This window comes from Lissotriton helveticus, chromosome 11 (assembly GCF_964261635.1).
Source record: "Lissotriton helveticus chromosome 11, aLisHel1.1, whole genome shotgun sequence".
In the NCBI taxonomy this organism is placed as follows: domain Eukaryota; kingdom Metazoa; phylum Chordata; class Amphibia; order Caudata; family Salamandridae; genus Lissotriton; species Lissotriton helveticus.
Window position 1 is genome coordinate 893778082 of NC_136072.1, and position 19056 is coordinate 893797137.

At 48.4% G+C, this 19056-nt stretch overlaps 1 protein-coding gene across 2 annotated transcripts in view; it reads left to right on the forward strand.

The window, feature by feature from the left end:
• MED13L (mediator complex subunit 13L) overlaps positions 1 to 19056 on the forward strand; it is a 916648-nt gene that overhangs the window by 600106 nt on the left and 297486 nt on the right. For both annotated transcript variants that reach the window (XM_078667133.1, XM_078667134.1), the window contains exon 5: positions 8264 to 8409. In XM_078667133.1, the coding sequence (XP_078523259.1) occupies positions 8264 to 8409 (146 nt within the window). The remainder of the gene's footprint in view (positions 1 to 8263; positions 8410 to 19056) is intronic.

Consider the following 19056-nt stretch of genomic DNA (forward strand, 5'->3'; position numbering starts at 1 on the left):
CCAGAAGGATGTAGTCTTTGGAGGGGAGCGCGTGTGGAGTGATGAAGTCCGTGATGTCCTCACTGAATTGTGCGCGGGGTCCTGGGGGTCTGTAAAGGAGGGTGCCTCTGAGTGTGGTCTTGGGGTCGATGTGGACCTGGAAATGAAGGTGTTCAGAGTTGGCGAGATTGACGTCAGAGCTGGTTGAGATGTGGATGGATTTCTTATGGACGATAGCGATTCCTCCTCCTGTGTGGCCGGTACGGTCCTTGCGTATGATCTTATAATCTTCTGGGATGGCGATGGTGATGTCTGGGGCGGAAGAGGCGTTCATCCATGTTTCTGTTAGGAAGGCGATGTCCGGAGAGATAGTGTCTAGTAGATTCCATAGGTCAATGGCGTGCCTGTGGACCGATCGGGTGTTGAGCAAGATGCATTGTAGATGGTTGGGGTCGGGAATCTGTGGTGTGATCGTAGCGGTGTTGTTGTCGGTACCGTTGAATTTGCAGGAGTAGCAGGAAAAGGGTCCATGGGTGTGGCCAGGAGCGGCTTGGACGCAGTTGGGGGAGCGGCCGGGGTTAAGGGCTAGGAGGGTGGTGGCATCGTAGGTAATGCGGGAGTGGTGGGCATGACAAGGGCCAGGGGGTCTGGCGCTGGGCGCGGTCCAGGCGCGGACGGGCGTAGACGGGCTTACCTTTGGCGCACCTTCGGCGCGGATTGGGCGCGGTCGCTGCGCGTAAACGCTGCGCGTGGGAGCAACTGTCATATATGGAAAGTGGAGGGGGAGGGGCGAGGGCGGCTCAGCTGGGAGGCGGGGCGGGCTACAGAGGAGCACAACTACAAACAAAATGGAGGTGGGGGGGTGAGCAGAGCGGAGCGCTAGGGGGAAAACACGCAATCAGCGTGAAAGTGACACAGGCAATTCCAAAGTGCATACAAACAAAGCGGCAACCAAGGCAAACAGTAGGCAATAAATACGAGGCAGTTTTAGAAAGCAAAGCGCTGCAGAACGATACCAAGCTGGGGAGCGACCACTCAGCCCAAAAGCGAAGAGTGAGTCAGAATGGTACTATTGAAGACTCACACGTCTGTTGACTTGACAAAGTAGTCTATCTGATACCTCAAAACCTGGTTTGCTTTAATTCTTTACTCATTTCTATCCCTGCCTCGTCTCCACACCTGCTTTCAAAAGAGCAGTGCCTTTTTTTGCATATTAAGTCTTTCTTGTATTTTCTGTTGCACAGAAAACTGTGGATTGAAACTGCACTAGGTAAAGATCCAATACAAAATGGTGTCACACGATGGTACTCTATTCATTCTGTAACTGCAAATCTCTTTAACTTGTTATACATTTAAAACACTCTTATCTATGTATTTGTTGAAATTAATTTAAAGTGCCCTCTTCAATATACTTGTCATTTATTTTTGAAATTATCTCTTGCTGCAGCCCATCTTCTCTGAGCTCTATAAACTAAAATACAATTGTAAAACAATATCAGACCTTTGTTGTGGTGTCTCTGATTTCCTCATAGAATGGGACGTTTCATGTTTTTATTGGCCTGAGATGGCTTAATTACCTACATTCATCTACTAGCTCTTACGGTATCGCACTGGACTGAATTTTACATATTATTAACCTCCCTATTACCCATCATTTCTTACCACATTTAAGGATCGCAATGACATTGTGTCTAGCTGTTATTTGTCATTGCATCATTCACATCTTTTCTGTGTCTCCAAATTTGCCCCTTTGACAGGTGGAGCTGTGGGTTTCTCACCTGGTTCTGCTGCTGACAGCTTGTGCATTTTGGTGCCTGTTCTGCTAGCGCTCATGTGTGACTTTCTTGCAAGATAGTTTCTACAATTACTCCCAGATATCACAATGGGATTTACTTGTAATGATAATTTTTAAACTAATTATATTTTGAATCTGTAGTCTTTTACAAGATCACAAATGTGGGAGGACGAATATGCCACGTTTTTGGGGCCGTTAAGGCTTTATTTATTATACTCCTGCCCAAATCCTACCTGTGTTTTAGAGTGGCGGTGGTGCTGCTGTTCTTTGACTAGGTGCTCCTGTAGACGCTAACATTTTTATTTATATTGGTCTTCTCTTGTTTCTTGCTTGTTTGACCACTGGTTCCTTCTATTTACTTTTACTTCCTCATTATTCTAAGTTACCCAGTTTACTGGATTAACTTTGTTCATACTGAATTCAGAAAATATTTGTTTAGGTCCTCTAGGGCATTTCCTGTTACCTTGTATTTGAGCTAACCCTTTTGTGATTCATGCCAGCATGCATTATTGCAGGTACATTTTGCGGAGTCCTGCTACGTGGAGCTCGTCGAAGTGCACAAAAAACTCTACCATGCTCTGCGGAATTCCACAAGCGGCAAAGTGAGGAAATAATAATACCGAGACTTATAAAGCGCGAGCGGTTACCTCCAGAGGAAGTGCCCCGGCGCTAAGTGAGCGGCAGGAGCCAGAGTAATAGGAGTTGTGATTATTGCGTAAAAAGCCAGGTCATCAGCAATCTCCTAAAACTGGTTTCAGAGGATGGCTGCTGTATTCCAGACGGCAAAGTGTTCCAAAGAAGTGCAGTACTTGCGGAGAAAGTCCTCCCGCCCAAGCGTGCCCTTCTAACTCGAGGGACGAGTAGTTGTACCAGGCGGTTGGAGTGGAGGAGTCTTGCCCGAAAATATCTAGGCAGGCGAGTTTTTAGATAGTTTGGGCAGGTTCCGTGTAAGGCTCTGTAAGCCAGAGTGAGAGCCTTACATTTTATCCGGCTAGCCACTGGCAACCAGTGTAGCATGCATAGATGTGGAGAGATGTGGTGTTTAAAAGGAATGTGCTTTACCAATCTTACAGCCGTATTTTGAACGATTTGCAGCCGTTGTAACAAAGATTTCGGGAGGCCTAAATAGAGGCCGTTGGCATAGTCAAGCCTAGAGGTGACCATGGCATGGATGACCGTTTTTGGGCAACCCTCTGGGAGCAATCGAAGAAATCTCCGTAAGTTCCTTAGTTTGCTTAGGCAACCTCCAACGACCTGCTGTATGTGGCGGGCAAAAGATAGACAATCATCCAACATAACCCCCAGGTTTTTAGCCTTTGTGCTGGGGAGAGGTGCTGGACCCATCTCAGCAGGCCACCAGAGCTCGGCAGGGGGGCGGGCGCCTTTCCCAAAAAAGATTGCCTCAGTTTTTCCCGCATTCAATTTCAATTTGTTTGTGTTCATCCAGCTCGCCACATCGTAAAGGCACCCCTTGAAATTAGCAAAGGCTGCCTCCGATACCATAGAGTACAGGAAGACCAATTGGGTGTCGTCAGCGTAAGAAATTGCAGTGACTCCCCAATTGGCAATCAGCGTAAACAGCAGGGCCAGATAGATATTAAAAAGCAGCGGGCTGAGAGCCGACCCCTGTGGGACCCCGCAGTTCAGTCGCCTGGGTTTAGAGGAAAAGGCGCCTAAAGCCCCCTCCTGAGATCTATCGGACAGATACGAATGAAACCATCCGAGTGCCTGAGCCCGAAGGCCGATCCCCGCCAGTCGCTGTATAGCCTGCCGTGGTCTACCGTATCAAAGGCGGCCGACAGATCCAGGAGCACCAGCATTGCCGATGCCCTTGAATCTAGTGACCACCTGACTGACTCGGCCACCTCGATCAGGGCGGTCTCGGTGCTAAAACCGGGTCTAAAACCCGATTGAGTTTCATGGATAATATTATTATGTTCCGTGAATTTGTTTAGTTGCCGCTGAATTTGTTTCTCTAGCATTTTGCCCGGTGCCGCCAGTAGTGATATAGGACGAAGATTGCTTAAATCCTCTGGAGCACGGTTCGGCTTTTTTTTCAGTGGGAGAATGGTGGCATGCTTCCAGCTCTCCGGTAACACTCCCGTAGAGACGGACATATTCCAGATATGTTGGAGAGTGGGCGCAATAAATTCCGCCATCAGACGCCATAGCTTTGGTGGGCAGGGGTCATCAGGTGATCCTGATTTGCATCTATTTATTTCCTGTATGGCCGTATCAAGCGAAACAGGCTGGAATTGACATAGGGTCATTGGGGGAACCCTAGCCCTTCACTAAGTCAGACTTTACAGTATGTCCCGCCAGGGTAAAAGTGTCAAACACTTTCTTGATTTTATTATCGAAGTATTCTGAGATGCTGTCGCAAAGTATATCCGACGGGGTAACCTCCAGCTCAATGCATCTCGGTTTAAAGAAAGACTGCACTATCTTAAATACTTCTTTGCTAGAATGTTCCGCTTGTTGAATGGAAGTAGTAATGAAAAGTTTCCTTGCCTTTTTTATAGATTTATGGAATACGCGGAGGGCGGCTCTGTAGCGTGCCCTCGCCTGATCGCAGTAATTCACCCTCCATAGCCGCTCTAACTTCTTGCAGGCTGACTTTTCCGCCCTTAACTCCATTGAAAACCATGGAGCTGAGGGAGACCCCCTCCGTGACATTGTCCGTTTTGCAGGCGCAATAGACGTCACCATATCGCCTATCCATTGAGACATGGCCACTGCATCCCTATTAGTGTCGGAAGAAAGTACCGGGGGATTCCTTGCCAGGGCGGGGCCCATAGTTTCAGGGAGCAGTTTTTTCCATTGTCTCTGCAGGAAAGAGCGCCTCCCAGTCTCTGGCCCTCCACCTGGTAACCTAACCATAAAAGGGATCAGCGCATGATCCGACCAGAGCAACTGTTGCGGTGTACCAGCTGACAGATCCCTGATGTTTGAGAATATCAGGTCAAGCATATGACCTGCTTTATTCGTGGGACCTGTGCTGGACATTGTCAGGTTAGCGGCGCTTAGTGTAGAAATAAGCAGCTCCGCCAGCGGACAAGCGCTTTCTCGGCATGTACATTAAAATCCCCCACAACTATGTAGTGAGAGTGGAGGAGGGAGCTTTGGACAATAGCGTCTATTAGCTCGGTTGAACTCGCCTCTGTACAATTCAGGGGGCGGTAGATAACCAGCCCGGCCAGTGACTGATGGGGGTTGATTTGAAGACAAAAATGCAAGCCTTCCATCCCTGCAATCGTAGTTGGCATGGAGGACGTGAGCGTGTACCAGTCTCTAAAAATAATGCCCCCCCCGCCCCTTCTGCCATCCACCCGGTTGGAGAAGCTCATTTTAAAACCAAGTGGCACCGCTAGGGCAATAGCGGACATAGTTGGTCGTTCAGCCAAGTTTCCGCCAGAAACATCGCATCCCACTCCCCGTCCTCTAGCAGTAGCCAAATGTCGTCGGCATGCTTAACCAAAGATCTGCAGTTTAAAAGACCCGCTTTAAAGCTGCAGCAGCGCAAGTCTGACTGGGCGTGAGGCTTGTGAGGTCTGGAGGAGATAACCCAGCTCAAAGAAATACAACAAACCGAGCAAACCTGTGGGCTATGGTCGTTAGCTGGATCAGGTATATATACTTTCCATGGCTGTCCTGGCTCCAACGCCAGTAGCTCCTCTCTAGACCGGACGATCCTGCTTGCGCCTGACCCCGACCTGGCAGCATGACAGGCCCTGGCCGTGTTCCGGTCGCGGACGGGCGCAGACGGGCTTGCCTTTGGCGTGCCTTCTGCGCGCCATCGGTGCGCCCGCTGCGCACGTCCGCTGCGTGGCCGTGGGTACATTTCCCCTTATGGGAGAGCCCCCGGAAGTGAGGCTGCGAGGGGGAGGAGTCTCGTCCCTCAGTTCAAGCGGCACAGCCAGCCGTGACGGAACGGGGACCGACCGGGGAAGTGCAGAGAGGAAAAGTGCAAAAATACAATGTGCAAAGTTCTGCCAGCAATTCACCCACACATATTAAAAATCAGATTTAGTTTGTTGTTAAAAATTCACAAATGTTGTTAAAAATGTTTAAAAACGAATCGTGGTTCTTAAATCAGCCACACTATCGCCTAAAAGCCTCCAAAAGCATCACATTTGCCACCAGCGCCTAGCTCACGCTGCTCACACCAGCGAGGCTGTTAGAATCTGGCGCCTTTGTAGCCTGCGAGGGGGAGGAGTCTCGTCCCTCCGTTCAAGCGGCACAGACAGCCGTGACGGAACGGGGACCGACCGGGGAAGTGCAGAGAGGAAAAGTGCAAAAATACAATGTGCAAAGTTCTGCCAGCAATTCACCCACACATATTAAAAATCAGATTTAGTTTGTTAAAAATTCACAAATGTTGTTAAAAATGTTTAAAAACGAATGGTGGTTCTTAAATCAGCCACACTATTGCCTAAAAGCCTCCAAAAACATCACTCTCCACCAGCGCCTAACTCGCGCTGTTTTTTAGCGCTGGATTTGTCTTACACTGTAAAATCAGTGCAAATGGCACCACATGCAGTGCAAGAGGCTGCTGCTTCTTTCTGCCGCTTGAGTAGATGTTCTACTAGAGCAGCAGCTTTCTTAACGCGAGTGTCTGGTTTCTCATCGTGAGTGGTAGTGACCTGCCGTGACCGCCCGCGTTAAGAAATCTTCCCGGGAGGGGGTCTAGCATACGGTTTTCCTTTCTCACCAACATAAGGTTAGCGAGAAACACAAGAGGAAAAGCTCTGCACTCACCACGGAGTGCTGAGTGGGCAAAACTCCACGAGCGGAATTTTATGCCCAAGCCTAAATAGGACATAACATGCAGCATCGTTACTGTGTCACTAATAAGTCCATGCCAATTTAATGCTAGAATGAAAATGTCAGAATTTATAGTTTTATATACCTAGGTGCTGATATTGTATGCCATGGGTGCTTCCATTGTTATGAGTGCTGCTTAAATATTTCCTGGTATGGAAAATATTTATAACTGTGCTTCTAAAGCATTCCAGGATACTGCTAATGCGATGATGCTCAAGCCTGGCCCTAAATCGTATTGATTGGTACAGCACCCTGGGCAGAACAAAAATTTGGTGTATGTTCTGGGGGCGGGGCATTGTTGAGTGATTGCAGGAGGTGTGAGGAAGATGGAAGGAGGGCAGGTAGTTGATGGGGTGCTGACAAAAACGCTGATACATTAAGCCCTTCCGTGCTCCCGTCGGCCTGGCTGGTGCTGCCATCGGCCGACGCGGCCAGCCCACTCAGAACGCCCGCACTGCACCGAAATAACGGCCGCGGTAAACAGGTTAAGGGCTGATTACCAAGTCTTTAACGGGATCTGATTGAGACCGATTGAGATAGACAAGCTGCTGTTTGCATGACATTCATTCTGGCAGCTCCCTGCTGCGCCCCTCAGAATATTGACGTTACTGGTCTGGGCCCAGCTTGGCCATTCCCAAGGCCGGCACTAATGATGCTCAGTGTGTCAGCCTAACATTGGTGCCCCATAGGTATGTAGAATTTCTGCTCAACATGGCACTGTCTCTGGGGGGTTACTCCTGTTCAAGGTGAAAAGAGCCAAATCTCGCCCTCCGACTGCAGTACTCAATGTGCCAGGTGTTGGTGCTCAGGATTGTTCAAATTGCTTATTAACGATAGGTAAGTAACCTAATGGACGTATTTAGCCAATAGAATTATTATTCCAGTTACTCATATTACTATGGAATGTTCCAATATGTAGCACTTTAACCATACTATTTTCACCACGGCCAGGCCTCTTTTCACATCATCTATGTTTGCCAAATTCAAAGGCATACCAATGTATACAATATCTTATGTGCACATAAGGTGACCATTATCTGTGTTGCCCCTGTATGTAAAGTGATTGAACTACACTTTGCCACAAAATGGAAATCGCCTCAGCAAACCTTTTAACTTAATTGCCCAAATCCTCTGTGCTACGTAAGTTTCAGGTTCACCCCAGCATAACCAGCCCAGTTTATGAAATGCAAATTACGGCTACTTCTGAGTAAGTTATGCACCTTGAGTTGCTCTTCAAAACCTCAGCAGTTCTGTTGTCATAGACGATGCCATTGTTACCTATTGTTTTCCTTTTGACTTTGTAGTAGAGTTGTTGGGAAGATTATTAATTCTGGTGGCGGAAATGGTGGTTGGTGAAGCTTGGTGCTGGCTTCCTGGTTACATTGAGGGGACATATGTATGACTGGCCTATTCTTAACTTGTTACTAAGGCCATGCTTGACAGTAGGCACACGTTTTGAATGGTAGCTGTGCATATGAAGAACACAACTGTGCCATGTAATGTCATGTGTAATGTATCTGCTTAAATGTTATCTAAATGTCAAAATTACAAATTGCTTCACTAAATTATTTGCTTTCACATTTGATGTGTAAGGCTGTAGATATGACAAGTCACATTGTGGGGACCTGTTGATGACCTGCATTTTATTTTGTCTTTTTTTCCTAGTGAACATCTCTCGTGTGCCTTCACATTCTTTCTTCATGGGGAGAGTAATGTGTGTACAAGCGTGGAGATCTCCCAGCACCAACCCATCTATCTCATTAATGAGGATCACCTCCACATGGCCCAGTCCTCGCGCACCCCTTTCCAAGGTAAGCAATTAAAGCATGCCAGTGATATTTGTATAGATTGCAAACTGAGGATAAATGAACTTGCTAGAAAAGTCCATAACTTATACAATACCAAATGTAAAGTTCCTTAAAGGCATTTTCACTCCTCAACTACCCTAAGTGCTAGGAAAATCAACCTGTCCTAAATATCACTCCAGAAACATGTCGGCTACAGAAATCCCCATGCTAAGGTTCCCAACATGCCATCTGTCAGTCGGTCAGACCTCAGCGGGCGGAGGGACCGACCGAGGCCTCCAACAGGCTCAAGGAGCCAGTCGTAGCGTCTGTTGGAGCGCAATCCCTACAATGGGGGCAGTGCTTACACAGGCACCACTGTAGGGATGTGGATGACCCTTTTCCATCTGCCTTTACATGGTGGTCTGACCGCCATATAAAGGCGGACAAAATGGACTTATGGGGCCCCTAGCAGGGCCTCTGACGCCTGTGGGCCTCTGCTATGTTCTAATTGAAACTGGCATCCCTTGTTCCCAATTGGTGGCATGCCTGTTTTTGTCAACATTATGGGTGGCGATTATTTTCAACAAATATAACACTGTCTCACTACGCACAGTAATGTTATTTCACTTATGCCCAATATGTTTCCACTTAAGAGATCCTGTAATTTAGAATCTGTGGTGATTAATTGCTTCCAAGGAAATACACTATTGCCCAAACGGAGATAAGTCTTCCAGAAACTAGGTTGAAAGCACCAAACTATATTCCAATTCCTCACATCTTTAAACAGGCATGATCTAGGTTCCAACCCATGTAGTTAGAAAAAAGTGTCAGTTCAGTATGTAGTTGGAAAAAAAAGTGTCAATTCAGTGTGATCAACTGGAATACCTTTGCTTTCATGCTCTGAAGCCCTGGCCTGTTGTAGGAAATCTTAAGTGATGTAAAATAACTTCTATCCATGTATTTCTCAGATCGATCTCTGAAGTCAGGTGTTTGACTTCTTTGAGGACTAAACTCATCTTAAGGTTTATGAAATGTTGGGGCTACTGAAGGGACGAGTTAGATATTTTGTGTGTTTATACATCATGTCTAGTAGCCTGGTCACTTGCTGACCAATTTAAGGATTCGGTCCTCGACCCTACCATCACATTTGACAGGAAATTTAATGTGTCAACCAGTAAATGTACTAAAGGTATGTGCAGAAGCCAGAATTTTGTCTGAGCGAACGTTGGGGCGATCATGTGTTTTAATGGGAGCACCCAAAGGGTGTGTCTCTTCTGCTCGCTAAGTGCGGAGTCTAGGTGTGATTCCCAGAAGCTGGTTGTCTTATCGTTCAGCTTGGAGGAGCTGGGGCAGAGTAGTTTGTATATGTGGGACACCTGGTGGCCCACTTTGTTCAGGTTCTCCATGATTGATGATTACTGGATGATTGAGGGTTTGTGTTTTGCTATTTTTTTTTCCAACTAGATATGGATTTGTAACTTTAATTAATCTGTAAATATCAAGCAAACAAATCTTACTATTAAACGTGGATTGAAAATTACAGTGAAGTTAATGTGGGATAGTTTTTCAGTATTTGTGCTTTTTTGTATAACATTTTTTTCTTTTACTGTTTGGTCTCTTGGGTTTGTTAGTCAAAGCGGTCATTATTAATGGATTGAATTACCATTTTGGGGGAAGCGCATACTTGTTTCTTGTAGTTTTCTCTCTGCTTCTTATTTATGTGCCTACCGAATTTGTATATTGAAGGTAATCCCTGGGGTGCTTCTAAAGGAATATGGTGGTTTGTAGGCAACTTGCAGACTTCTGATGTTCTCCAGTATGTATATTTTGTCGTTCTGAGTCTGTGTGGTTCTCATTTTCCTATTGTCTGAACCTTGGGTGGGGCAGAGGGAAAACGTCAGTCTCTGAATTTTCAATAGAAGATTTCTGCAGATGAAGGATCTGCCAAAAGTCTTCCTCCTAACCCACGGTGAATGATTTGTATTGAATGAAGCTGGAGTTTGTAGAGATTGATAGATACCCCTTAAATATGTGCTAGGGTGGGATGTGCTGTTGCCTGGTAGCCTGACCTACACCCAGAGGAATGGCAGGTCAGCCTAATCACTAACCCTATTGTATTTTCACTGAATGCCAGTTAGTGGTCGCATCACATTGCTTTCAAAGCAGAAGTTTTTTTTCTGAATGGCACTCGAAATTTAAGCGCCCTAAAAAGGGAGGGACATCTTTTTGAGGTCTGATGTTTGTAATCTTAAAGCGCCATTTATGTAACATCTACATGTTTGTTCAGGAGGCTTATTTTTGAGGCGTAACTGGTATCCTCCTCATGAGAGGCACCTTTTGTCGCGTACAAGTGTAACATGACATTGGTCTGCTGAGTGAGGGATTCGATTTATTTAACACAATCTGATTTGCAGGGGGGACAAGATAACAATGATCTCTCATAAACCTGCAGAACATTGGTGCATAGGCTAGTTGGACGTTGGGCTTTTATATGAACTCATTTGGGAGTGTGAGGAGGCACACTGTCTCGCACACTGTCTCACCCACTCTGTGCAAGCGAACAAATCCAGCGAATTTATGATTTAGTTTCATCAATACACTAGGTTCACTAATAGGGATCCTGTCGCGTGACAGCCGGACCTGTTCCATCACTGTGGCTATTACTTGTGGTGTGAATGCAGCCCGAGAAATGCTCAACTCTATTTGCTTTTACATCGAAGTGGACACACCTGGTTTAAGTCGGTGAATTCCAGCCATGGTGCTCAAGAATGCTTCACATGTGGTTATCAACAATTCAGTGTAAATAACAGGGCCCCCTGCAAATGGGTAGAAGATCCTCTAGGTAGGGAAAAAACAAAGCATAAACACCTAGGGCAACTCAAATGTTAAATAAAGTTAACATGATATGACTTCACGGGAGGACAACAACATATTCCAAACCAATAGAAAATTAAGTTAATTTAAACAGGACCTTTTAACTATTTATATAATTCATATTCACAACTCAATTGTGTCTGCTTTCATTCTAAAATCATTCTACACTGTAAAAACAGGTGCAAAGACAGGCACAAGAACAAGACAAAAACACAGTTCCAATGTACTGATATATAAAGATTAGAGAACGTTGGTCTATGATATAAGAAGTAATGCAATCGAATGACAATCCGTGGCTAGAACATGGATGCAGTTCTCTATGTGCCTTTCGGCACGGACGTGCCTTCATCAGGAAAAAGCCACAAAAACGGCTTGCATAGTACCAGAGGATGCTCTACAAAAAGATGAATGGGTGGAAGGTCTGATTGTGATACATATGAAGTTACTGTCAGGAACTTGATGTCCTGAAACTGATGAAGTCTGCGATTGTCACAATCCAACCTTTTGCGGGATTTGACCCAAACTCCAGCAAATGCTGAAAAACCTCATGTATGCGGGTACCGAATGGAAAATGCGCAGTTCTGTTGACGAAAATGTATAAACATACGCCAATGCATCTAAAGGTTGGATATCTACGATGCTTTGATTAAAGTACGATGAAGAGTCCTGATATGCCAAAATGCAGCAGCTGGGCACCATCTGAACAGTAGGGACTATATGAACAATTCACCTAGTTCCACGCCCTCCTCTAGTTTCACTCATAGCTGCACTGTCCAGCCCCATTGTTCTTTTTTCTTTCATCAGCCATTTTCCACCTTGCTGCACCATCACACAGGATATCAAAATGTTCCTGAAATAAACAATGTTACCAAGCTTCTCACAATTAATTACTGGAAGATCATATAACATTAAGTGCCAGAAATTGTGACATTATTAGTCCCAGCTCTGAACTAACCCTCCCGTGGTAAGCAGAAAAGCACCCCTCTTCTGTAGTAGGGGATCTCTGCGTATAGTCATAATCTAGTGAATAGTCCCGCCCATGTGCGTGGACCCCGGAGCAATCAAAAATAATCTCTTAAAGTGTTGAAAAAATGCAGAACTGCACAGACACTTAAGAGAGAATTTAAAGACAGATAGTGCAGCCTATAAAAGGCTACACTGTCCAGTACTTCAACTAGAAATTCCACCACAAAATCCACAAAACAGCAAAGCCTGTACAGATTTCCCTTGCTTTAACAGCAAACACCCTCTGGAATGATAGAGAGGAGAACCTGGACAGACAAGCCCCATAGGCTGCCATTATGTGGATCAGAATAGGATACTGTGCCTTTAAGAGAACCTTCCAGAACTTCACAGTATCCCTGAATGCACTGCAGGTCCCATTTACTTTCAGTTCTTTTTTCCGGCTCCTGCAAGCAGGACCCTGGAGCATTGGGCTCTCCTTTTTAAGGGTTTTATTTTTTCACTTTGTTGTTCAAGTTAAGTGCTTTTAAGTACTTTGGTGCTGTTCTTCTTGGTGTTTTGCTCCTTTTGAAGTCAAATATGCCTGCATTATTTGACAAATGCCCGGAGTGCTCCAGGAAGAAGGCAAAATCAGATTCCCATTAGGTGTGTATCCTCTGCCTTCCCTCTTCCCACATCCCTGAGGAGTATGAGATTTGTCAAGGCTTCTCTGGCAGGACCCTGAAGGAAAGACAGAAGATCAGGCTTCAGGGCATCGAGGAAAGAAGGCTGAAGGCGCAAGGTGGGTCTGGAGGGGCTTATTCTGCCCATGCTGAGGCCTCTGGGGGGCTCCCCAGGGGCAGGAAGACCAGCAAACGCTCCCATTCTCCGTCTGGGTCGGTTGCACTGACCACGACGTCGAGAGGGATGACCACGGTCTGTTCCCCGTCTCCCCAGGGCTCTGGGTCGAAGCGGCGTCGACGGCGATGGACTTACACAGATCGCCGTCGAAGTCTCCTTTGACGATTTCGCCGTCATCATCGTCGGTGTCGACGTCGAAGGGCCCGGCGTCGGCGCTTGCCGTCGAAGCGACATCGCCATAGGCGAAGAGGAAACGATCGTCGTCGAGGGGATCCTCGTCGTCGAGTCCGCCGTCGATGCGGAAGAGCTCGCCGTCGATGCGTAAGAGGTCGCCGTCGAGGTCGCCGTCGAGGCACAAGAGGTCGCCGTCGAGGCGCAAGAGGTAGTCGTCGAGACGGACGAGGTCGCCGTCGAGGCGGTCGAGGTCGCCGTCGAGGCATGGAAGACGGTCGACGCCGAGGAAAGGGCGCTTGACGTCGAGGGACCTCTGATCGCCGTCTGGTCACCGTTCTTCGACGTCGAGGAAGCGCGGTGAGAGGTCTGATGCAGTGGGAGGCTGTCCACAGTCCAGGTCTGGAAAGGAAGGCGGATCACCGGGATCGGTGTACTACGAGGTGTATACTCCATCACAGAAGCATGTTACACCTCCGCCTCCATTGCCGAGGGGTCTCCCTCCGAGGGCTCCGACCCCTCCTCCTTTACCTCCTCTGCCTCCACCGGTGCCTAGGCTTCAGGTGCCAGTTAAGCCGCCCCCGGTTCCTCCGAGGTCGGTCTCGTTGCCCAGGCTTCCGACCCCTCCCAAAGGGACTCCTAAGCCGCAGGCCCCGTCCAAACCCAGGACACCCGCTCCGGGGAAACCGGCGGAGCGTCCCAGGCCTAGGAAGTCGCAGTCACGCTCCGGACGGAGAAGAAGATCTAGGAGTCGACACAGGTCCTCCACTCGATCTAGGCATCGCCATAGGAGGCGAGGATCCAGGTCCCGTACGGACTCCTCTAGGACTCGCTCATATTCGCCGACCTTCTCGGACTCCCCGGAGACAAGGGTGTCTCCGGTGGACGACATCAGTACAGTCCAGGAGGTTCTCCTGAGGGGGGCTACGAAATTGGGCATCACGGTGACGGGTCCTACACCTACGACGTCCGTGATATTCGAGACACTTCACAAGAAGCATCTGTCTCGCCCTCTGCTGCCATTGGTGCCGGGGCTGGTCGAGCCTGCGGAAGAGCTGTTCCTTACGCCTGCGGTGGTGAAGGCCGCTCCTTCCCGACTTCTGAAGAAGTACAGAGCACCGGATTCGGACCCGGCCTTCCTACGGATGGACCCAGTACCCAACTCCGTTATAGTGACGGCGGCCAGGAAGTTACACTCTACCTCCCCGTCCTCCACCGTGCCGCCTGATAAAGAAAGCCGTTGGATTGATTCGGCGGGAAGAAAGGCTTGTGGGACTTCTTCCACGACCATGAAAGCCTCCAGCGACTCGGCATTGCTGGGGCGGTACAGACGTGCACTGTGGGATTCCCTAGAGCAGTTCACGGACCTTCTGCCAGGTGACAAGGAGGACTTCCAAGAAATACTTAAGGAGGGATGCTGGTCTCAAACCAGGTCATCAGCGCGGCTGCGGATATCTCGCTGTTGGCGGCCCATGGCTACTGTCACGGGATCAACCAGCCACCATACTTGGCTCAGGCTCACGTCACTCAAGCCGGAGGCCCAGCAGCGGGTGGCCAATCTGCCTTTTTCCGGAGAAACACTGTTCAGAAAACATGCCAATGATGAGATGGCCCGCATGAAGGCGGAGGCGGAGACCTTGATGGCGGCTGTGGGCTTGGAAAAGCCCAAAGAAACGAAGTCCTACCGCCCGTTCCAGAGACTGTTCGGTGCACAGGGAAAGGGACGAGGACAGTCTTCGAGACAACAGCAGCAGCAACAACAGCAGCAGTTCCGGAGACCCTTCCAAAAGCACCAGAGGGGTAGAGGTGGACAGCAGTCCTCTACAGCTAACAAAGGCCCGGCCGGGTCTCGACCCTGAGCGGTTACTTCCCCTTCATCCGTTACCCGCTCCGGTGGGGGGAAGCGTTCAATTTTTTCTGGCAGAGTGGAGAAAAATTACTCGGGACAAGTGGGTGCTGAATATTGTTTGCAATGGATACAGTCTTCGGTTCACCAGCCCTCCTCCCATCGATTCCTCCGGTCAGCTCGCAGTATCAACTGCGCGAGCTCCAGGCGGAGGCAGATATCCTGTTGAGGAAAAGGGCGATAGAAGACGTTCCTCTGTCTCAAAGAGGAAGAGGTCTGTACTCCCGGTTCTTTCTGGTCCGCAAGAAGGACAAGAACGAGTTCAGGCTCATTCTGGACTTGCGACAGGCAAACAAGTGGATTCGCAGAGAAAAGTTTAACATGCTGTCGTTGCATCAGATTTATCCTCAGTTGCAACAGGGGCACTGGCTATGTGCAATAGACCTACAGGATGCATACTTCCATGTGCCCATTGCTCACAAACACAGGAAGTTCCTGCGATTCCAAGTCGGCACCAATCACGATCAGTACACGGTACTTCCATTCGGGCTGAAGTCTGCGCCCAGAACTTTCTCGAAGTGCATGGCAGTGGTAGCTGCACACCTGAGGAAGAACAAGGTGTTTGTCTACCCGTACCTGGACGGTTGGTTGATCAAGGCCTCCTCCTTCTCGGAAGCTCAAGCACACTTCCAGAAGACGTGCGTTCTATTGAACAAGCTGGGGTTGCATATCAACATGTCCAAGTCTGTCCCGACTCCGGTCCAGTGCATCCAGTACCTGGGAGCCACCATCGACACGCTGTCAGCAAGCGTGTCTCCTTCGGAGGAGCGACGGTTATCACTCCTTCGGAAGGTTCAGGCTCTGATGACCACTCCATCTACAACAGTGAGGACGGTGTCTTCTCTACTGGGATCGATGGCCTCTTGTATCTTCCTGACGCCACATGCGCGGCTGCACATGAGACCGCTGCAGGAGTGCTTGGAGGATCAATGGAACCAGAGGAGAGGAATTTGGGACGACAAGATACGACTGTCTCTGCATGCTCTTCAGTCTCTGAAGTGCTGGTGTTCAGCGGAGAATCTCCTCAGAGGGGTTCCCTTCCACAAGGACATTCCCATTCAGACTATCGTGACGGATGCCTCTCTCCAGGGATGGGGAGCGCACTCCGGAGATTTACAGATTCAAGGGACGTGGTCCCCGACGGAGTCCACGTACCACATCAATTTCCTGGAACTCAGAGCTGTTCACTTGGCACTGAAGGCTTTTCGCCCGTCCTTTCAGACCAACTCTCTGCTTGTACAGACGGACAATACGACCACGATGTATTACCTCAACAAGCAGGGGGGCTCGAGATCACGCACCCTGTCGCAGGAGGCACAGGCGATCTGGCACTGGCTTCTGGCTCGAGGACTGACGATAACGGCCACCCATCTGCCAGGTGTGCAGAATGTTCAGGCAGACACGCTGAGCAGACTGATTCAGGAAAACCACGAATGGGTCATAAACGACGAAGTACTAGGAGAAGTCTTCGCAAGGTGAGGAACTCCAGACGTAGATCTGTTCGCCACTGCAGAAAACAGCAAATGCCGAGACTTCGCCTCCAGGTACTACCAGCCGCGGACGCTGGGGAATGCGTTATGGATCAACTGGTCGAACAGCTTTCTGTACGCTTTTCCACCCATTCCCCTGATTCCGACGGTTCTCATCAAGCTGTCCCAGTCCAGGGCGCGGATGATACTGATTGCCCCGGAATGGCCCAGGCAGTGGTGGTTCACGGACCTGCTTCACCGGTCTCTCCTTCCTCACATGAAGTTGCCGTGCAGGCCGGACCTTCTCACGAAGTTCGGGGGGCAGATGTTGCATCCCAACCTCTCGTCTTTGAGTTTGGCAGCATGGCTCCTGAGATAGTGCAATATGGCCATCTTAATCTCCCTGAAGATTGCATGGACATACTGAAGGAGGCTAAGCGACCTTCCACTAGGACTTCTTATGCTTACAAGTGGAAGAGGTTTTGTATCTGGTGCAAGTCCAGGAACTATGACCCTACAACGTGTAAGGAAGATGTCATCCTTCCATACCTTCTACATCTGGCGCAGTCTGGCCTTAATGTCCATTCCATTAAGGTCCATCTGGCTGCTTTGACTGCCTACAGGAAATGCCCTTCACAGACTTCCTTCTTCCAGATCCCTGTGATCAAAGACTTTTTGGAAGGCTTGAAGAAAGTGTTCCCTCCTGTCAGGCTTCCTTCGCCTTCATGGGAATTGAATGTGGTGCTGTCCAGACTGATGAAAGAGCCTTTTGAACCTATTCATAAGGCTTCGCTGCAGCACCTGTCCTGGAAGGCGGCGTTACTCGTGGCCATTACATCGGCCCGCAGGGTGAGTGAAATTCAGGCGTTGTGTTGCCAAGAACCTTATACTGTATTTCATGCTGCTAAGGTTGTTATGCGTACTCACCCTAAATTTCTTCCCAAGGTTATTTCTGATTTTCATGTCAACCAGACTATAACTTTGCCTATGTTTTTTCAGAATCCTTCATCTCCAGCGGAAAGGTCTTTACATTCCCTGGATGTTAGGAGGGTGTTGAAATTTTATCTGGATAAAACCAAAGATATTCGTAGGTCAGACCAATTGTTTATCAATTATGGATCAGTCAGGACGGGTCTTGCTACCTCTAAACAGTCCATCTCGAGGTGGATTGTGTCCTGCATACAATTGTGTTACCAAAAAGCTAATAAGACCTTAGGGGGCAAACCTAAGGCTCATTCCACCAGGGGCAAAGCTGCCACGACGGCTTTGCTTTGTAATGTTCCCATTGCAGAAATCTGCAAGGGGGCCACTTGGAAGTCGGTCCATACCTTTGCTAAGCATTACTGCCTGGACACTGATGCCAGGGCAGACGCTCAGGTTGGGCAGGCTTCGCTGCGAAACCTGTTCGCACAATAGTGGTGTTATTTCTCTTTTCTCCACCGCCGCTTTTGTGTGGGGATGGGCTTGCCATTCTATTCACTAGATTATGACTATACACAGAGATCCCCTACTACAGAAGGAGTATTTTCTGTCCTGTAACTCCAGTTCTGTAGTAGGGGTATCTCTGTTATAGTCATAAGCGCCCGCCCTCCTCCCCGGTGGAGAGAGATATTCATGTACGGAATGCTACAGGTCTGGCGTGTTACGCCTTTAAAAAGAACTGAAAGTAAATGGGACCTGCAGTGCATTTTGGGATACTGTGAAGCTCTGGAAGGTTCTCTTAAAGGCACAGTATCCTATTCTGAGCCACATAATGGCAGCCTATGGGGCTTGTCTGTCCAGGTTCTCCTCTCTATCATTCCAGAGGGTGTTTGCTGTTAAAGCAAGGGAAATCTGTACAGGCTTTGCTGTTTTGTGGATTTTGTGGTGGAATTTCTAGTTGAAGTACTGGACAGTGTAGCCTTTTATAGGCTGCATTATCTGTCTTTAAATTCTCTCTTAAGTGTCTGTGCAGTTCTGCATTTTTTCGACACTTTAAGAGATTATTTTTGATTGCTCCGGGGTCCACGCACATGGGCGGGACTATTCACTAGATTATGACCATAACAGAGATACCCCTACTACAGAACTGGAGTTACAGGACAGAAACTACTCCTTCTTGGCCAGTCAATGCAGTGAGGAGCTTGGAAGGCACCCTGTACTCTGGTCTTACCTTTGCACCGCAGTTAAATCTGTAGCCAAATCTTATCAACACTTAATCAGACCTTGTGAGAAAGTGCTATCTTTCTTGCATGGTGTGCCCCCACTTTTTGCTGAATTGCTGTTGTGCTTTGACTGAGTGTGCCCATGGCTCCTGCCAATCAGGTGCCCAAGGCCTGTGTTCCTTCCCCAAAACTGTATTGAAGTTGAAACCCATTTAGCATCTCTGGCCACATGTCAGCCCCTGGTAAATGGTACCCTAGGTACCCAGGGCGTTGTGACCAGAGAAGACCCCTAAGGGCTGCCGCA